Source organism: Camelus bactrianus, chromosome 4 (assembly GCF_048773025.1).
Source record: "Camelus bactrianus isolate YW-2024 breed Bactrian camel chromosome 4, ASM4877302v1, whole genome shotgun sequence".
Classification (NCBI taxonomy): domain Eukaryota; kingdom Metazoa; phylum Chordata; class Mammalia; order Artiodactyla; family Camelidae; genus Camelus; species Camelus bactrianus.
The window spans coordinates 73245841-73265191 of NC_133542.1; the positions used below are offsets into that span (position 1 = coordinate 73245841).

The 19351-nt window shown below is 41.9% G+C and overlaps 1 protein-coding gene across 4 annotated transcripts in view; it reads left to right on the forward strand.

Annotated features, from left to right (window-relative positions):
* Positions 1-19351, forward strand: part of NUP214 (nucleoporin 214) — a 90834-nt gene that overhangs the window by 46515 nt on the left and 24968 nt on the right. For all 4 annotated transcript variants that reach the window (XM_074362415.1, XM_045517315.2, XM_074362416.1 and 1 more), the window contains exons 25-30: positions 4289-4364; positions 5672-5750; positions 8453-8543; positions 9858-9919; positions 12289-14121; positions 16139-16209. In XM_074362415.1, coding sequence (XP_074218516.1) covers positions 4289-4364; positions 5672-5750; positions 8453-8543; positions 9858-9919; positions 12289-14121; positions 16139-16209 — 2212 coding nt within the window. The remainder of the gene's footprint in view (positions 1-4288; positions 4365-5671; positions 5751-8452; positions 8544-9857; positions 9920-12288; positions 14122-16138; positions 16210-19351) is intronic.

Here is a 19351-nt window from a genome sequence, read left to right on the forward strand (position 1 = left end):
TTTTCTGCCTTTTTTTTTAAACACCTTTAATATGGTATGATTCCTGTACAATAAACTGCACATATTTCAGATGTACAATTTGATGAATTTTGATAGATACATACACCAATGAAACTACCACCACAATCCAGATAGCTAACATTTCCACCACTCCCCAGGAGGTGTTTCGGCCTTACTTTTGACTGAATTGTTTTGTTTGTTTGTTTGTTTGTTTTGTTCTGTTTTATCTTTTCTGACAGCTTATTAGCTATAGCTCTGTGTGTGTAAGCAGTTACATTAGGGTTTCTAGCACACATCTTTAACTTACCACAGTATTGTCAGGTGCCATACTACTAATAAATAGTATAAGAATCTTATGGTAGTCTTCTGTTTCTTCCCTCCCCCATCTTCATGCTGTTGTTGTATATTTTACTTCTACCTGTGTTATAAACCTCATGATATGTTGGGGGTAAACAGTTGATCTTTTAAACAGATTTAACTAAGAAGAAAAATATCTTCTGTTTTTCCCATGTAGTTATCACTTCCGATGCCCTTTATATCTTTTGTTAAATCCCAGGTTTCTGTCTGGTATGATTTTTCTTCTAGTTGAAAGGCTTCCTTTAACATTTCTTCAGGTATAGATCTGAATTCCTTTTTTTCAGCTTTTGTGTGTCTGCCAAAGTCTTTATTTCACCTTTGTTTCTGAAAGATGTTTTCACTAAGTAAGGAGTTCTAGGTTGACAGTTTTTTCTTTCACTGACTTAAAGATGTCACCCCACTTTAAAAATAATAACTGTAGCAGTTGCCGAATCTTTAAAAAAAAATTCCATCCCTTTGTTTTTCTTATTACAAATGTTTGTTGTAGACAGTATAAAAAATTCAAATAGTTAAAAAGAACAAAATTTAAATTACCTTTATTCCCACTGCAAATATTCAATCACTGTTTGCATATTTGTTCATCTTTGTTTCATGAAAATTTAGTTTTCTAAAGTAAAATTTGAATATATGCTGCTTTGTAACCTCCTTTTTCAACCTAATCGTGAAACTTAGTTGTTAATATTTTCCATGTCATTATATATCCTTCTTAACAGATCCCTATTTTCATATTTAATAGAACTCTTTTTAAAGCTCTAGTGCCGTTCCAACTTACATTGTTGAAGTTACTTGACCTCTAGACATTGACACAGAAACTACAGTTTGATTTAGCAGACTTTTAGATGATATTTTGGAAAGGGCTTGAGTCTTCAAAGACGTCAAACTTACCAATGGAGGACAACAGTTGGGGGTTACAATCTCCATTGACAGACATAAGAAATCGCAAAAAGTGAACTGATAGCTTTTTTTTCTCTAATGACTGGCATTTGATAGATGCAGTTCTTGTGTTGTTACCAACAATACTAAAATAAATCATTTGACACTTAGATCATTTTGCATGCTTGCAGCCATATCTGTTGGATAAATTCTCAAATGCAGGCCTGCTGAGGCAAAGGAGGTATCCATATATGTGATCATGTATGTACATACATATAATTTTTGTAATTTCGTCAGATTTCTCCCAGTAGCGCTTATACCGATTTCTCCTTCCCACAAGCAATGTATGACAGTCTGGCTCCCCATATCTTTGCCAAGATTATCAAACTTCAGGATTACTGCCAATCTGTTAGGTAAAAAAATGAACTGATAGCTTTTGTTTTCAATACCTTCTATTTTCTTTTCCCTCCTGATTTTTTTTTTGTTTCTTCAGTTGCTCTTGATAAGTAGTCCTCCCTCCTTACTTGCCTCACCTTTAAATGATATAGGTCATTAGATAGTTAACTTCAGTAGCTTCCCAGTTTAGATTCCCTGTGTCACGTGGATTTATAAAAAGATGTACGTGATAATGATTAAGACTTACCAAAGTAAAACATAACCAGGTCTCTTATTTTTAAGCCCATTGAAGTGTTGGAATAGGTAAAAAGGATGAGTAGTTGGCCCCTTTCACAACAGCAGTATGAGTATTTACCTTGTCACAGTTCATTACGGTTGAAGGGACCACTAAGAAAGGGCTTCAGCAACATTTAAATGCCTGTCAGTCTTCACAGCTCAGTTTTGTCATCACGAGTAGAGCACACATCCTAGAATGCGTGCCCGTCAGCCTGCCTGCTTCGGCAGGCGATGCTGGTAGGTTGTGGCAGAAAACAGAAATGGGCTCTTCTGTGTTCAGGACAGTGTCTGAAAGAGGCTTGTTGTGACATTTTCCCATGTTTATCATGTTTGATATTTTCACCTCCAGTTGTGTATTAATTTTTATCACAGTGGTCTGGGTAATGGAGAGTCAGAGAACTTAACTTCTGTTGGAATTGTTTTTCTCCAAGAACCTAATTTTACTACTCTTAGTGACCTGCGTGGCTCTGTTACTCCTTTCTTAAGCAGTGCACTGATGTTGCCAGTGATGCACATGTCATTTGTAGACTCATGTGGTGAATATATGTCTCTTTGGAGCTCTGCTACAGTGCCATTTTCTTCTTGTGGTCCTCTGATTTCTGTTTTCAGTTGTGAAATAGAACATGTCAGGTGAATTTCTGATGAGCTCTTCCAGGTCTGTACTGTTAAGAAGTACGATACTGTCATCCAAAATGTGATAATTCCAAGTTTGGTATTCCGTCTTCTCTTGAACATTTCTAGCTGTTGATTTCCACTGTTGTTTCAGTTCATGATCGTGGACAAGTCTTTGAACACGTGTATTTGATAGTACACTGTTCCTTTTTGTTTGTTCTCTCGGATCACAGTAGATCCAATTTAGTCAGTTGGTTTGTTAGCTGATCGCACTGAACAGCATTTCTCTGCAGGGTTGTCACATGGCCCCGTGTGTAAGTTACTGTGAGTCCTAATTTTGCATGTTTAGGGATTTGGGATACTCAAGAGATTTCTAGCGTTATCACAAGTAAATAGAACAATGATTATACTCAGTCTGCTTCATACATGATTTAATTTAGTATCATGTCATCACTAAACATGAGGTGGAAAAAAATGTTCTAAAATTGGATTCATTGCTGCTTTTATTTTCATTTGTAGCTTCTTTCTTGCTTATCTTTGAGAAAGCGTGGAAGATTTTCATCTCCCTTGTGATTCTCATAAGCTCAAACCATTTTTCCACCTAAGTCTGCTGTGTCTGCCCAGGGATTTCTCAGTCCCAGCAGTCTCACTCATGCGTTCCTTTTCTCGTTGGAGATTCAGCAGATGAGGGGGAGCACTGTGCCTGCGTACCTGCTTGGTAGAATATCTCAGGGGAACAGGGATGTTTCTTCAGAGAGACGCACACTTATAGCTGCTTCAGTAGAAAAATAAAGAGGGTTTTGTTTTGTTGAAAATAACTCCATTTTTCCTTCTCTCAACCTAATAAAGTTTGTTCGGAAAGGTTCCTGTGTTTTTCCAGCAGAGTATCCTGAGGTGCTTGTAAGATTGTTAAATTGTTTGATAATGTTTTTTCTATGAGGCATGGGCTTATTTTCGTCTTTCCTCTTCCAAGTGAATTTTTGGATGAAAAATTAATTCTCCCTAAATGGGAGTTCTGAAAAACAAAACCAGATCCTATGGTTCCTACTGCTATACATACCAGTCAGAGTAGCTCTGGATTGAGGACAGATACATTGATGGAAAAAATTGCTCCCAGGAGCCAAGAAGAGAGCTTTGCATTAAACAGGTGATTTTTCCCCCCACATATTAACACTATGCAGTTATTGAAGTAATAGTTCCCTGCATGGCATGTTCAAGGTTAACAAAAGATCATGAGAACTCTTTCTGCAGTACTGTTCATATTGCAGCAGAAGTGCAGGTTAGAAACAGAACCGTGGTACATTTGAATCTCTTACACGCTGACCTGGTGAGCTCTGGGCTCTTGGGGCTGGTGGCTGTGAGAAGCTGAGGTCTTGAGGTCTGCTCTGGGGGCCACATACGGATGCACATGGTCTGCATCCCAGAGATCCTGCTCAACACTGTCCAGGCTCCGAAAAGAGAATCAGGAATTGCCCAGGTCTGGAAAGGTGGTGGGCTATCGCAGGGGACGTGGAGAAAGCTTACTCTCCAGATAAGAAAAAGATCTACTTCTGAATGTTGATAACTTTTTTCCTTAGGATTGCAGGAAGAAAATACAATTTTAAGGTCACTGCTTTTATGTTTATGCTAAAGAAAGTGTCAGATGACTTTGGTTAGGGTCTCAGACGTGTGTTCTACCCCAAAATTTTTTTTTTGGACAGAAGGTTGGCTCAAGGATGAAAGTGATTTTCACCTTGTCATGCCTTCTCTTGAGCGTATGCTTTGTGTTTTTCAGTTCTCCAGTGCCATACTCTACAGCCAAAACGCCTCACCCAGTGTTGACCCCCGTGGCTGCTAACCAGGCTAAGCAGGTAACTTGCTGGGTTTTTCTTTGCTAACATGACATACAGTGACTGTCCTTGTAGCTGAAGACAATCCTATATGAAGTCTTGTTGTTTAAGTGAACTGTGTATCTGACAAAGACCTGTGATCCTTTCCCCACAGTTTATGCCAGTCTTGTCATAGTAGGCCAGGCAGGCCCTGCTGCTGTCTTTGCAGGCCATTTGACATTCTGCATTCTGATACCTTGTATTTCTGTGGGGTATCTGGGTTGGAACTTACTTTCACTTAACATTGTCGTAGCTAACCCATACAACAACCATCTGCAGTAGACAAGATAGATATTCAGATATGTTCCACTAATGAGGAAGCCTAGGCTCAGGTGACTGAACACAAGCTTTCAGGGCTAGTAAGTGATGGCACCCAGGCCCAGGCCTTCTCACTCCCTCCTGTCCGCTGCTTTGTTCAGTGTGCCTTTCAGTGTCAGTGTTTGGGGACAGACTCTTGCTTTCTCTTGCATCCCTGTTTTTCAGACCTTGTATATTCAGTCATGTTTATTATGTCTACTTTGAGGCTTTTGCCTGAAAAACATTCTTTCTTACAAAAATAGGTTATACTGTAAACAGTTGACCACCCAAGAAGAAAATAATAGGAGATGGCTGAAAGGTAGAGGAAGCTGTGTCTGAAATGTTCCCTGGGAAAACCTCGTTTCTCTGCTACTCTCATATCTACCTTTAGAGAAGTAGTTTCAGATTGTGCTTGAGATTGAATGTCAGAACTTGCTGGTCATGGGTTCTCAGACGTGGCTCTCTTCCTTAGTTTGCTGTGACTTAACATGGCATTTAAGCAGTTAAAATACGATGTTTCTTCTAGAGATTTCCACGTTGGCCTTGGAAAACATGTGGTGAGGCTTAAATCATAAACAAGAGTAAAGAATGTTGACTGGAGATGGATAAGTTGATAGTTTTGCTTTTTAACCTCATTATAAATTTATTGAGGGCCAGAACCTATTTCATTCATTCAGATTTCCCTCCATTTGTCTGTCAGATATTCCAGTGCCTTTAATGTGCCAAGCGTTGTGTTAGGCACTGAGAAAATAAGCACAGTAGGCAGGCACGACTCTGTTTTCTCGATGCCCGCAGACTATTCCCATCTCTCATACGGTGTTACACGCGGTGAGCATTTGAAAATACTGACTTAAATTAAAACTTTAAAAACAAAATTAAACTAAGTAAAAGTTTTTGTGCTTGCTTATTTTTAATTATGTTACCATTTTACACATTCCTTTCTTCCAAAGGCTGGCTAGTGGTTTCACATGAATGTTTTGCTCCTATTACAGGGATCGCTAATAAATTCCCTGAAGCCGCCTGGGCCCACACCAGCGTCCAGCCAGTTGTCATCTGGTGATAAAGTTTCAGGTCAGTTTCCACTTTTGTTTTACTGAAAATAAAGTGAAAGATAGGCTCCACAAGATTTTTTTTTCTTTTTTTCCACAAGAAAGTTTCTTGTTCTCGATCACAAAGGCAGCTGACATAGGAAATCAAGTAAAGATATATTTGAAAGGCCTCAGTTGATGTAACATCTCTAGGAAATTGGCCCTTCAGCAGCTGTGTGGACTTGCGAAATGTGAGAGCAGCAGGAGAAAACCTTCCTTTAAGTGTGTTTCCTAAAAAGGAGCAATAGTGTTGTCTTCACCTGCCTTGCTGGAAGGTCAAAGTTTAGAAAAGAGTGGATTGGAACATTGAACTCTGTTCCGTCTACTGAAAGGAAAGAAAAACTCTGTGGGTTTGCAGTGACAATTCAAAAGCCGGTAAAATGCAAAAGTAAAATGGATCTGTTACAATATAAGATTTCGGAGTAGATCTAATTCAGTATTAAGGGACTGTGGCTTCATATGCTTCTAGCACTCCCTCAAGCTTAATTTCTCTTAACCAACAGTAGTTTTTACAGTCACCATAAAGTGCTCTGATCAGGCATCCACACTGCCCAGGCCAGCCTGACACAGAAGCATGCTTGTACGTGCAACCTAATTTAATGTGGGGTGCTCCTTGGCACCCCCTTTTGTTGGCTCTGTGTTAGAGCCCACTTCATCTGGCCCGTGTACTTTATGCTCCAGGGGTCTTGTGCCACCCAGTCCAGCATTCTCACCACACTCTGGGTTCCAGCTTTTGATTCATGCTCTCAAGTGGGTCTTCAAGCTAATAAATACTGTTAGAGACGCTGAACTTCGCACGTTAGCAACCTGCTTTCCATAATCTCCACGCAGTCATACAGTCATCCTAACTTTCTCTGTAATCAGAAGGCTTCTCATTGAATATTGGGTTTATCTTCAGTAAGTATTCCTTGCACTCAAAAGAAAACCAGTGTTGGGTAAGCCCAAGTTGTTTTCTAGAATTTGGATTAATGCAGAAGCACAGGTTTTATCATGTCAGCCTTAATGAGTAGGAGCCGAATTAGCATCTCTTGACTGGGCTCTAAAACTTTATGTTAGAAGGAAAAATTTAGCAGAGTTGTCAAAGACCTAAGATTCAAATTTAAAAATCTGTTTCCATTTCTAGCTAATATTTGAGGAAAATTTTAAGAAAAATTTTGTAAGATAATATATCCTAACTTCTTTCAAGGATTTTTTCTTTCTTTTTTTTTTTTTGGAGAGCTTTCTGTCACTCCTGAAGTTAGTAATCAAGGCAATCTCAGGGGCTTTGCTTCATGAAAGTCTTCTGCACTTAGGAATTGCTGAGATCGATCACTCAGTGATGACTGTGAAGCATCCTCTGTCATTGCCAAGTGTTTACTTCTGTTTTCACCTGCCAGGTAATCAAAAGGGAAGGACTTTTTTTTAAGTAGGAAAATGTCCCTGAAAAATACTGTTTACGAGTTTGCAAAAATTTTATTAAAAATTTCTGAAACCTCTATAGAGTAATTCCCTTATTATTAATGATGATAATACCTCTTTGTTTTTCTGGTTATGAAACTATTACAGGTCCATAGAAAGTCTGTGGTGTAGAGCTTATATGTGCAGAAAATGAAAGCTGACCTATAAGTCCCACATTCCAGAGATCGCAGTCCTTAACTGATCTGATCTTATCTCTTGAGGTTTGATGTGTATCTATTGTTGTTTTTTAAATAAAAATAGCCATGTCCTGTATATATTGATTTGTAACCTCTTTCCCCACCCCCCTTACAATTAATATCCTGTTCATCTTTCCAGATCTGATACAACTCTACCTGACTCATTTTAATGGTGGCCTAGGACTTCACTGTGCAGTTGTACTCTTAAGTTTTACCAGTACTCTGCTAATAGATTAGATTGTTCTTAATTTTTCAAGATTGTAAGTAAGGCTGCATTGGACATCCTTGTACACATCACATTATAGTGGTTGTTAGAATAATTTTACAAATATTTGCCCCATAGTTACTTGAAGAGAAGGTGCCTTTTCTTACTATTTGGTTTAGTTTGTTTAGGCTTTTTAAATGTCATTCCCCAATTCCCATCCCCTTTTAAAAGCAGAGCAACGGGAGAAAGATTATAGGTAATACTCCAAGCTGTTACAAGTAGTTACAGCGTATTGAGTGTGGGGAGGATGATGGGTTTCACTTTTAACTTTCTGCGCTTCTCTGTGTTACATCAATCATGTGTTACCTCTGTAATTAAAGAAGAAGAAAAACAACCATTATTTGTTAAATACAAAAATTCTGTGGAAAATACAGAAATATGGGAAAACAGAGCTGTGAAGTAACTACTCAGATATTTAGTTAATGTAACCTATTTCTCTTTGGATTTTTTCCCTTTTGGTACATATTACTTCTCAATAATTATAAAGCTACCTTTGAAGCCTCAAGTTTGAACTGTGCTCCAGTTATTTTGATCTCTTTCCTGCAAAGGGGAAAGTGTGGCATGTCTTGTTTTGGGATTAACAGGAACAGAGCCAGAGAGCAAGCTCGGAGACCTTGAGCACGACTTAGCTGACCTTCTCACTGGGCCACTGATGTCCTAGAAATCGCGTGACCCGGGCCACGCTCTCTGCAGCACTGCGTGTTAGGTGCCGCCGAGAATTACAAACTGCAGTGGTATTTCTGACTCTGTTTTTGTAATGTTCTTATTTTTTTCCCATCATTTCAGGACCAGGGGCAACCAAGATAGAAACAGCTGTGACTTCCACCCCGTCTGCTGTTGGGCAGTTTGGCAAGCCTTTCTCATTTTCTCCATCAGGGTCAGTAGTGAACTTAAATTTTGTGGCAGATCACTAGCAACCTTATAGATAGCTTCCCCAAATCTCACAGCCAGTAGGTATATTTATATGCTAATTGAATGTACTTGGAGTTTCTTATCATTACAGTAATGCATTTGGTGGTAGTGTCAGTAGCTTAATGTCCTAATGTAAATCTGTTTCCCCTTTTTGGTTCAAGTTTTACATGTGTTATTCCATGTCTGTTTAATTGTTTTGTGTTTTAGGATGAGCCTAATTGTCTTTGGGTGTAGTGGGTCTGTGGTTGGTCTAGTTTATCACACTGCAGTGTTTTCATTCTGGCACCATTTGAGGACTAGATGTAACATTTGGATTGGCTTTGCTGCACTGAGAGGTCAATATACTAAACTGAGACATGAAGACAGAAACCGCTTGAAAAGTTGGGTTTTATATAGACGTGAGGAAATCCATCTGTTTCCTTTTTACAAAGTAATGATGACCGTACGTAAAGCCGAGTCATCTTTTAACAATGAAAGGGTCTTCTAATCCTCTCCCCGAGGGGAGCTTTTACTGACCTTGGAGGGAGAGTGCCTTTTCTCTGGGTTAAAAGCACTTGTCTTGAAACCTGTGAAGGTTGCCAAAGCAACTTCCCTTCAGGGTGGAGTTAGACCCTGTGTGGCTGAGATAAAAACCTGTCCAAAGATTTTTTTTTTTTTTTTTTTTTTTTACCATTGAAGGGTTGCACATCAGTTCCATTAGAAAAGCCTCTTAAGCTCTTTTAGTTTATGTTTTTATTCATATTAGCCACAATCTCTTTTCCCTAATGTCAGTTTGTTTCTTGTATGTCCTTCAGCCTAACACCTTGGGGAAAAAGGAGGGTGTTAGGATAGAGTTTGAAGGGTAAATTTATTACATTTTATTGTACATCATTATGTTTTATACTTCCCAAAGGTAGTTTGAAAGAATTTTAAAGACTAGGTCAGGCATCTGCCTGCCATTCCCACATGCACGTTCCTGGTACATTTCTGCTCCTTTGCCTTCCTTGGAGTAGGTTCTCCCCCCCCCCACCCCCAGCCTCTACCGGGGAAAGCCCAGCCATTCCTTCTCCCCTGCAGCTCCTTTGTTACCTCACCCACAAATTGCCTCTCCCTGCTTCGAGATCTTGGGAGGGCTCTACTGCTTCGAAGATGATGTACTTTTACTTCGTTGACATTTACCATCTAGACTGTAAGTCCCTGGAGAGCAGAATGTGTGAATGAATTCTAAGATGTACTATTGAAAGGGCAATGCTGTGCCTTAGGTTTGTTCCTTTTTAACTGCTCTTCTTCCACTCCCTAGGACTGGCTTTAATTTTGGGATAATCACACCAACACCGTCTTCTAATTTCACTGCCACACAAGGTACAGTCTCTGCATTGCGTAGCGTTACTTTTGTGTCTCCCCCTAAACAAGCGCAGGGGTTTTCATGCAGATATGTTGGCATTTTACTTGCTGCTGAGTCTTGCTTAAAGCATCTGCAGGAAACTTGGTGTTGATGTTATGCGTTAGAAGTAGGCTGGATTTAAGCACTGCTGGGAAGGCCTTCTTCTATCTACATAGTTAAGAACAAGGAAAGGATTCACTTCTAGAAAAGCAAGGCTGTGTGTTAAATGTGAAAGATTTATACGTGAATTAAAATTTCTTTCTCCATCTGTTTTGTATGTCATTTAGAATTTTATCAGTTTATAAGGTGAGGTAGACGTAGTACTATAGAAGTAAAAGATTGAAGCCATCTGTTTCTATGATAACCTATCAGAAAACACACTGGCCTCACGCATGTTATTACGGACTTACCAGCCAGCATGTTTTTAATGTTTAAAAGAATTTGAGGACCTATAAGGAAACCAGGTGTATTTTTTAAGTGCCTTTCAGTTCTCAGTTTAAGTAATTAAGTTTATTTTTCTTTAAAAAAGATTGTTGCATTTTATTATAAAAATGGTATGTTCTAGAATCACACATTGTACCCTTAACCATTGTAATTATGTAGTATTTCCTTCTGGGGTTTTTGCTTCCACTTTATTTCATTTAACACAATCTCTTGTAAATTTTCCAGCATTATTGAAATTCTTGTATAAATGTCATGTTTAAGGCTACATAATTTCCGTCTTGTGGGTTTGCCACAATTTATTTAACCATCCACTTAATGGACATTAAGGCTATTTCCAGGTTTTCCCTGTAATGAGTAACGCAATGATCATCTTTCAGTAGGTTGAGTAGATTCAGCAGATTTTTTTGAGTGCTTTCTGTGTGCCAACCCAAGTGGTGAAAGTTTTTTAGTAAAAAGAGGACCTCCTGAAATCTCCTAGAGGGGGACCAAGGAGCTGAATGCATAACAGACCTCCTCCACCTGATCTGTGTGTAGCGCATTAAAGGGTTGTTGATTTCATCCCTTTCTGGAACAGTGATTCCTTTTTCTTTTTTTTTTTTTTAAACATGGCATTCTTTTTTGGGGGTGGGTAGGGAGTAATTAGTTTTATTTATTGATTTACTTACTTATTTTTTAATGGAGGTACTGGGGATTGGAACCAGGACCTCTGCATCTAAGCACGCACTCTACCTCTAAGCTATACCCTCCTCCCTGGAACAGTGATTCTTAAACTGTTTTGCCCACTTAGATGTGGCAGAGTAGCCTTGAGACACCCCCCCATTCTTACTTTCTAGAGGAAAAACAACTCAATGATATAAAAAGATTGGAGAAGAACAAAATAATTGTCAAAAATCATAAGTAAATTAGTAATAAAACACAGCAGTAATTCCATAAACATTTTCATTAGTTCAAGGATAGACAACAATCCAAATCCACGAAACAACTTAGTACAACACCAGTGATACCAAGAGGGGCTCCTGGCAATTATCTGCAGGTAGCAGGAGCTTTGCAGTTTTCCCAGGAGCTCATGATAGCCAGACATCTTAAAGCGGTATGGAGGTGTGAACATCACGAGCACTTGCCGCAGACCAATTTCAGCTTACAAATACCAAGTTTTAGTTACTCGTACTTACCGCTTTTCTGACCAGGCCTTGTGAGTGCTTTACCTATATTTCACTTAATCTTTGTGGCAACTGTGTGAGGTATGTGTTGTTAGTATGTCTGTCTTCCAAATGGAGAAATTGAAGCCCAGGGAGGTCATTTAACTTTTCCAGAGATGCACAGCCAGCAAGAGGCAGAACCTCCAGCCTCAGAACCTGCCCATGTCCTTGACCAGTAGGTCGCACTGCTGCTGTGAGAATGCTTACTAGGAGAGCACTAGGAAGTAGCGCTTAATTGTATGTAAAAATGATTTCTTGTGGGTTGACATGTTATTTGTCCATAAAACCAAAGGAAGAACTTCCATTTGGGATCAGTTCCCGGTCTATCAAGAGGCCCATAGGCTAGCACTGTGCTAAGAATATTATTGAGGAAAGGCACACATGGGGAAAAATGGGAAGATGCCTTTTGATTTCTTTTTCAGGGGGTACTATGTTAATTTCACCTACTCCAGATATAAGTGTATTTGTTAAGATTTAACGGTCATAAAAAGAATGTTTGTTCATGTCACCTCAGTGAGATGACTCAGAGCTAACGTTCCTGTGGAGAAGTGTTCATTCTGACCTCTCCAAGGAAAACTGCTGTCAGAACAAACGATCCCTGGCTGTATCAGGGAGGAGGGAGACTGGCTTAGAAAGTCAGTGAAAATGTGATAGGTCAGATTTTGTGAAATCCAACCTATTTCCTGACTTCTTTTTCTTGCTAGGGGCAACACCCCCCAGTAAAGAGTCAAACCAACTCGACACATTCCCTTTTGGCGGGGGAGGCAAATCTTTTTATGAGACCATTGCTGAAAGCTCAGCCCCCTCGGGAATGACGGCGTCCAGCACCCCTGGAACTGCTGTTGCCTCCCCAGGAGAGTCCGCTCCCTCCAGCAGCAGACCTGTGCCACCTTCTGGAACTGCTCTTGCCACCCCCTCTAGCAAGCCGGAAGCTCCGCCGTCCAAGTTGGGAGAGCTTCTGTTTCCAAGTTCTCTGGCTGGAGAGACTCTAGGAAGTTTTTCAGGACTGCGGGTTGGCCAAGCAGATGATTCTACAAAGCCAGCCAGTAAGGCTTCGTCCACGAGCCTAACTAGTGCCAGTGCACAGCCAACCAAGGCTTCGGCCGTCCCCTCCGGGTTTAGTTTTACTGGCCCCACAGTGTTAGGGAAGCACGCGGAGCCCCCCGTCACCTCCTCCGTGCCCAGCACAGTGGCACCAGCAGCAGCCAGCACCAGCACCAGCACCAGCAGTTCCTCGACTGGCGTCTTTGGCAGTCTGCCACTCACCAGTACGGGATCCTCTGGGGTAATCAATTTTGGTGGCTTATCTCTAAGTGGTAGTAAGACCAGTTTTTCATTTGGAGGCCAGCAGATGAGTAGCATGGCGCCCTCATCTGCCCCACCCTCAGCTGCCACTGCCGCTCCCTTGCCTGCATCATTCCCCACGTCATTTGGTAGCCTCCTGAGCTCAGCATCTGCTCCCACCCTGCCTGGGTCCTCTAGTAAAGGCACAGAAGAAGCCACATCATCGGCAGTGCCCGAAAAGCCAGGCAGTAGTGAGACCCCAGCGTCAGCAGCCTCCTCCCTTCTAGGGCAGCAGCAGTCAGCACAGCTTCCCCAGGCTGCTCCTCAAACTTCTGACTCTGTTAAAAAAGAACCCGCTCTTGCCCAGCCTGCAGTCAACAGCCCTGGCACTGTAGCGTCTACTACCAGTGTCGCAGCGCCTTCTGCAGAGGCCGCTCCGGCCACCTCCGGGGTCCTGGACGTCAAGACGGAACCGCCATCTCCGGCTTCCACCCATCCTGTGCCCGGGCAGACTGCCGTCACCACACCTGCGGTCCCAAGTGCAGTCCCCGTGGCCCCAGAAACATCAAGACCCCCCACAACCTCCAATGTCGTTTCCAGTGTTGCTCCCAGCCCAGCTACCGAGATAGCGGTGTTTGGGACTGTCACTTCCGGCTCATCTGTCTTTCCCCAGCCACCGGCTGCCAGTTCTAGCTCAGCTTTCAGCCAGCTCACCAGCAACACGGCCACCGCCCCCTCCGCGACCCCCATGTTCGGGCAGGCAGCAGCCAGCACCGCACCGAGCCTGTTTGGGCAGCAGACAGGCAGCACGGCCAGCACGGCGGCTGCCGCGCCGCAGGTCAGCAGCACAGGTTTCGGCGGTCCAGCCTTTGGCACCACTGCCACAGGGGTCTTTGGACAGACGGCGTTTGGGCAGGCCCCGGCCTTCGGGCAGTCGACCAGCAGCCCGGCGAGCAGCTTCTCCTTCAGTCAGCCCGGGTTCAGCTCCGTGCCTGCCTTTGGTCAGCCCGCGTCCTCCACCTCCACGTCTACCAGTGGCAATGTCTTTGGTGCCTCTTCCAGCACCGGTAGCTCCAGCTCCTTCTCATTTGGACAGTCTTCTGCCAGCACAGGAGGTGGGCTGTTTGGCCAGAGCAACCCGCCTGCCTTTGGTCAGAGTCCTGGTTTTGGGCAAGGAGGCTCAGTGTTTGGTGGCACCTCAGCCACCACTACGACAGCAGCATCCTCTGGGTTTAGCTTTTGTCAAGCTTCAGGTAAGCATGTATGGGAGGTTTTTACTTTCTTTCCCTCTGTATTACTTGAAACATTTGCAGTAACTCTGCATTACTTTTGTAAGTGAAAGAATGAAAAGGAAAACCTAAGAGATTCTGAAGTCAAGGGAGCTCTGTGCCCTGGCGGCTGGGTCGTTTCTGTGGTCTGATCTCTGTTGCTCCAGCTCTGCTTTTCAGCAAGGTCTGCACTGTCCCAGCCACCAGTGCCAGTTCTGTGGTGGGGAAAAGGCAGGTCTGAGGAAGTGGCAAGTGACAAATGATTCATAAGAATGAAATTTTAAATTTGAAAGGTGCTTTAGAGGTCATTATGTCCAAAACTTTCGGACCTCGAGGTGACTGATGTAATATTTAGCACCAGTAACGGAGCCAGAACTAGACCCCGGAGCTCCTCATCCTAGCTCACTGCCTTGCCAGTGTTTTGTATTTCCTCTGACACCGTCTTGCTTCCTAGAAGTGCAGAGACTGACATTTGAAAAGTTGCGGGGGAGGGTATGGCTCAAATGGTAGAGCACATGCTTAGCATGCACAAGGTCCTGGGTTCAGTCCCCAGTACCTCCTCTAAAAGTAAATAAGTAAACTTAATTGCCTCCCCCCTCAAGAAAATATTAAAAATAAATTTAAAAAAGAAAAGTTTGTATTTTTTTCTATTCTCAGTGTAATTTTTTAATAAAGCTTTAAATTTTACTAAGTTTTGAAAGTAAAAGGTAATCCTCACTACTGCATATCCAATCTTAGCAGCTACATTTACTTCTAAAAGCAATAGACAGGACAATTGGAAAATCTTTCCTAAGTTTTGCTTTCCGAAGGCATTTCATCAGCAATCAGGTTCAGGGGGTGGGGTGGGTGGAATCAAGGATCAATGATGTCTTGGTGGACAGGATTGCAAGTAACTGCTAATTCATTCCTTTGGTGATAATTTATTTGAAGGTGGTTCATAATTTATTAGAAAGGAAGTCTTTTCCTTTCTTCCTTCAGCAGTGTTTGTGAAGCTCCTACTAAGTTCAGCTGTAAGAACACAGTGGTGAAAGACAGTTTTGAAATCCACCTGATGCCCTGTGAAGGGGCTGGTTGGCCTCTTTGAGTGATGGGAAATGGAATAAGTTGGTTAGAGTGGGCAGGGAAAAGGCCTTGTGGTCTTAAAAGAGAGTAGCCTATTTAACACTATCTCTAGTGCATTCTTTGTTCCACAGTCAAAAACTTGAGAATCCCTCATGCACAAGTATAATCAAGCTCTTTTAGTACAACTGAGAGCTTCTGAAGAACTCTTCTTTCTGCAGTAAGGTGCACACTAGGGGGATAGGTGCCTGAGCAGTCTCCTGCGGCCCTGGCTGCGGGACTGAGACTCGCCAGAGCTCCCCTGCTAGACCGACAACAGAAACGAGGATGGCACTCGGCGCGTGTAACTCCTTGTCTGGGGCTCTTCTGTTGCATAGTTCTGCCTGGGTTCCCAGGCCCTGTGCAGCCCAGCACCTCAACCATGTTATGCCACTGAGAAGAAGCATGCACTACCCTGAGAGACTCTGGTGTTTGGAGAGATCAGAGGAGACCAGAGAGTAGGAGTGTTCCTGATAGTCAGTCGTTGGAGAAACTGTTGGCAGCTCTAAGTCTAAGGAAAAGCTGCTCGGAGAGTCTGCGCCCACCTGGGGTTTGGCAGAAGACAAGGATTCAGTCATTGGGACTTGGAATTATTCTGTTATAAAATTTTAGTGATGAAGAAAAGATCTTTAAATTATTTACTCATAGTTTTCTCCATTTCCTAGATAGGAAAACAGATATTATTCGTGAGTTGATTTATTGTGGGGTACTTTAGTTACTTACTTATTTTTACTTTTAAGAGAATTAAGCCTTTAATTCCTTGTTTCACAAGTAAAGCTGGCCTTGTTGGTGGCTGTTGTGGGGTACTGTAGCACACTTGAATGCCGTTGAGAAAACAAAAAATACAACTTTGTTGCACAAGATTCATCCAAATTAAAACTTTTGTTTTCTTTTTACTTTACAGGTTTTGGGTCTAGTAATACTGGTTCTTTGTTTGGTCAAGCAGCCAGCACTGGGGGAACAGTCTTTGGCCAGGTAAATATGTATATTTGCCTCTCTTCCTGACAACACGTATCAAACCCATTTGTGCTGTTCCTGTAGCATAATCAGCCGTGCTGCGTGCCCAGCCCCAGCAGACAGCCCTGTGGGCCGCTAGCTCTGCCTCCTGAGGCTCCCTTGGAGATGCAGAAGTCTCAGCCTCTGATGAGGGAGAATCCGCCAGTGTGCCCTTGTTTAGCAGTCCTCGCGGGAAGCACTGTAATAGTACGCTGACGTCCGTCAGTCTTCTGCCTGTTGTTACACCAGGGCTTGGCGAACTGTGGCCCGTGGGTTAAATCCATTCTTGGCTTTTTTTTTTTTTTTTAAGGTCTTTGAGCTAAGAGTTTTTATCTTTTTAAGTGGTTGTTTAAACAAGAAGAAGAATATGCAATATGCAAAAGAAACTGTATGCAGCCCTGTGCTAAGCTTTCTGTAGTCCAGAGACTCCTTTTGGTGACCTGAGCTGTTTCAGGTTGTCTGGCTGGTGGTTGTCTATGCACTGGGCCTGGTATAAGTGCTGGGTACAAACTGACTCATGTAATCCTCAGGTCTTGTGTAATGTAGGTGCTGTTATTTCCGCATTGGACAGATGAGGACACTGAGGACACAGAGAGGTTGAATTTACTATTATAAAAGCCAGTAGCTTTCAGATTGTAGTAACCTCATGAGGAGTCCTTCCGAAGAAAGGTACTCTGATACATTGGCAATGATTGTGACTTTCCTGAAGGTGGAATTGGTATTTGTCCAGTAGTTAATAAAGTGGTTGCCATATTATGTTTCTTATAAATCTTCAGATTTATTACCTTTTTCCTTTAAAGTTGGGCTCTGCCCTAGTCAGTGATCCTTGACAGAAAGTTCTTTTTTTTTTTTTTTTTTTTCTTGACAGAAAGTTCTGATCTTAAAGTTCTGGAAATAGCACATTAGGTCATTCAAACCAAGTTCCCCGCTGAAAACAGCTAAAAATGCTAGATAAAATATAAAAACCATAGTTTTAAAAGCATTTACAAGCTAACAAGTCATTTACCAAACCAAACTAAAGGGAAAATGGGAACTACAGAAGTGGGGAAAACACGAAAACCAGTTCTGCCCTTAGAGCATTTACTAATCTGGGAACATCTGAATTTCCTCTGTTAATAACCCCAAAAGCCACACATCACTAAACAAGATACGCACAAAGTGGGAGGGCTAACAGAGACCCTCTCTGCAATAAGCCATGACTCCACACTCACCAGTCTTGGCCTGTGCGTGTGGCCTGACATCCAAGGATGGTGGTGTCTCCAGATGTCTGGCAAAACAGCACAGGCCACTCTGAAGAAAAGTTAGGCCTCAGTTAATTTTCAAGGACATTGATTCCCATACCTAAATTCATCACAAAAGGAAACAAAGAACTATGAGCAAGAGCTGGAATAAACATCAGACACACATTTGCAAAGACTTCCTAGACTGTGAAGCAGCTGTGTTGTACATGTTTAAAAGAAATAAAAGACAAACTTGAAAATACCAGTGAAGAGAAGAAAATTATAAGAAATGTCATAGCTTTGAAAAAGAACCAAATAGAACTTCCAGAAAAATAAAATAATTAAAATTTTAAATCAGCAGATTAGACCCAGCTGAGGAGAACAGTAATCGACCACATCAGGGATCAGGGCACTTTTTCTATAAAGGGTCAGATAGTAAACAGTTTAGACTTTGAGAGCTGCTTGCAGTTTCTGTCACAACTACTCAGTTCTGCCTTTGTAGCACAGCAGCAGCCACCGGCAGTACACAGTGAGCGAGCGTGGTTACGTCCCCACAAAGCTTTACTTACAAAAGCAGGTGGGGGCTGGGTTTGGCCCGTGGGCTCAAGTTTGCTGAGCCTTGAACTAGAAGTTCAGATTAAGTTATCTGGAATTCATCATGGAGAGTGCAGAAGATGGAGAATGCAATAGAGAAAGCAAAAATCATAAACGAGAAAATCTAACATACCTTTAATCAGAAGGAGAAGAGAATGTATGACAATATTAGAAGAGAAAAGGACAGAAATTTCCAAACCAGCAGAAAATAGTAACCCACAGATTCAGAAGTCCAACAAATACCAGGCAGAATATGTAAAAGGAAACTGAATCCAAGCCCTGCCACAGTGAAACTTCAGAAGCACTAACGTAAAATATTAAAAGCACTCAAGAGAAAAACAGGTTACCTTCAAAGGAGCAATAGTTGGACTAACAGCTGACTGCTTGGCAGTGGCAGTGAAAGCCGGAAACCTAGGATTCTACCTAGAATTTCTAAACCCAGCAAAAAAAAAAAAAAAACAACTTTACAGAATGAAGTGAAATCAAGACATTTTTCAGGCAGATACAGAGAGGATTTACGCCTAGCAGACCCAAAGGAAGTTCTAAAGGGTATTCTTCAGGCAGAAGGAAAATCTGACCTCACTAAAATTACAGCTTTCTTAATCTTAGGGTAAAATAAGCCATGAAATAGGAAAATTATATAGCCTATGTAACCAACAGAGTAATTGTATTCAGAATATAAACAATACAAATCAAAAAGAAAAAACACGACTGCACTCCCACCAAAATGGCTAAAGTTGAACGGCTGACAATACCCAGTACTCGTGAGGAAGCAGAGTGACTAGTGGGAGTGCAGATTCATACACTCACTTTGGAAAACCATCTGGAAGTATCAAAACTAGATACACAGAATCCCTGTTGACTCAGCATATCTGCTTCTAGCCATGTAACCAACAGAAATGGGTGCCTTTGTTCACCAGATGTGGGTAAGAATGTCCATAGCAGTGTATTCAGAATAGCTAAAAACAGGAAACAACCCATGTGCTTATCAGTTAAAGAACTGATCAGTAAATCGTGTATTATACAGCGGAGTGCTACGAAGCAGTGAAATGATGAAATAAGGCAGACTGCTCCCCTACAAAGCAAAGTGGGTGAATCCCACAGACGCAGCGTTAAGGGAAAGAAGCAGACACAGGAGAGTACGCACTGCTGGCGTTGCGTTTACCTAAAGAGTCAAGTGCAGGTGAAACTTAGCCATCACGATAGAAACCAGAAGAGTGGTTACACTTAGGACACTAAAAATTTTATGGGGTACAGAGGAGCTTTCAAAAGTACTAACAAAAGTTTGATGTCTTAAATGTTGAGTG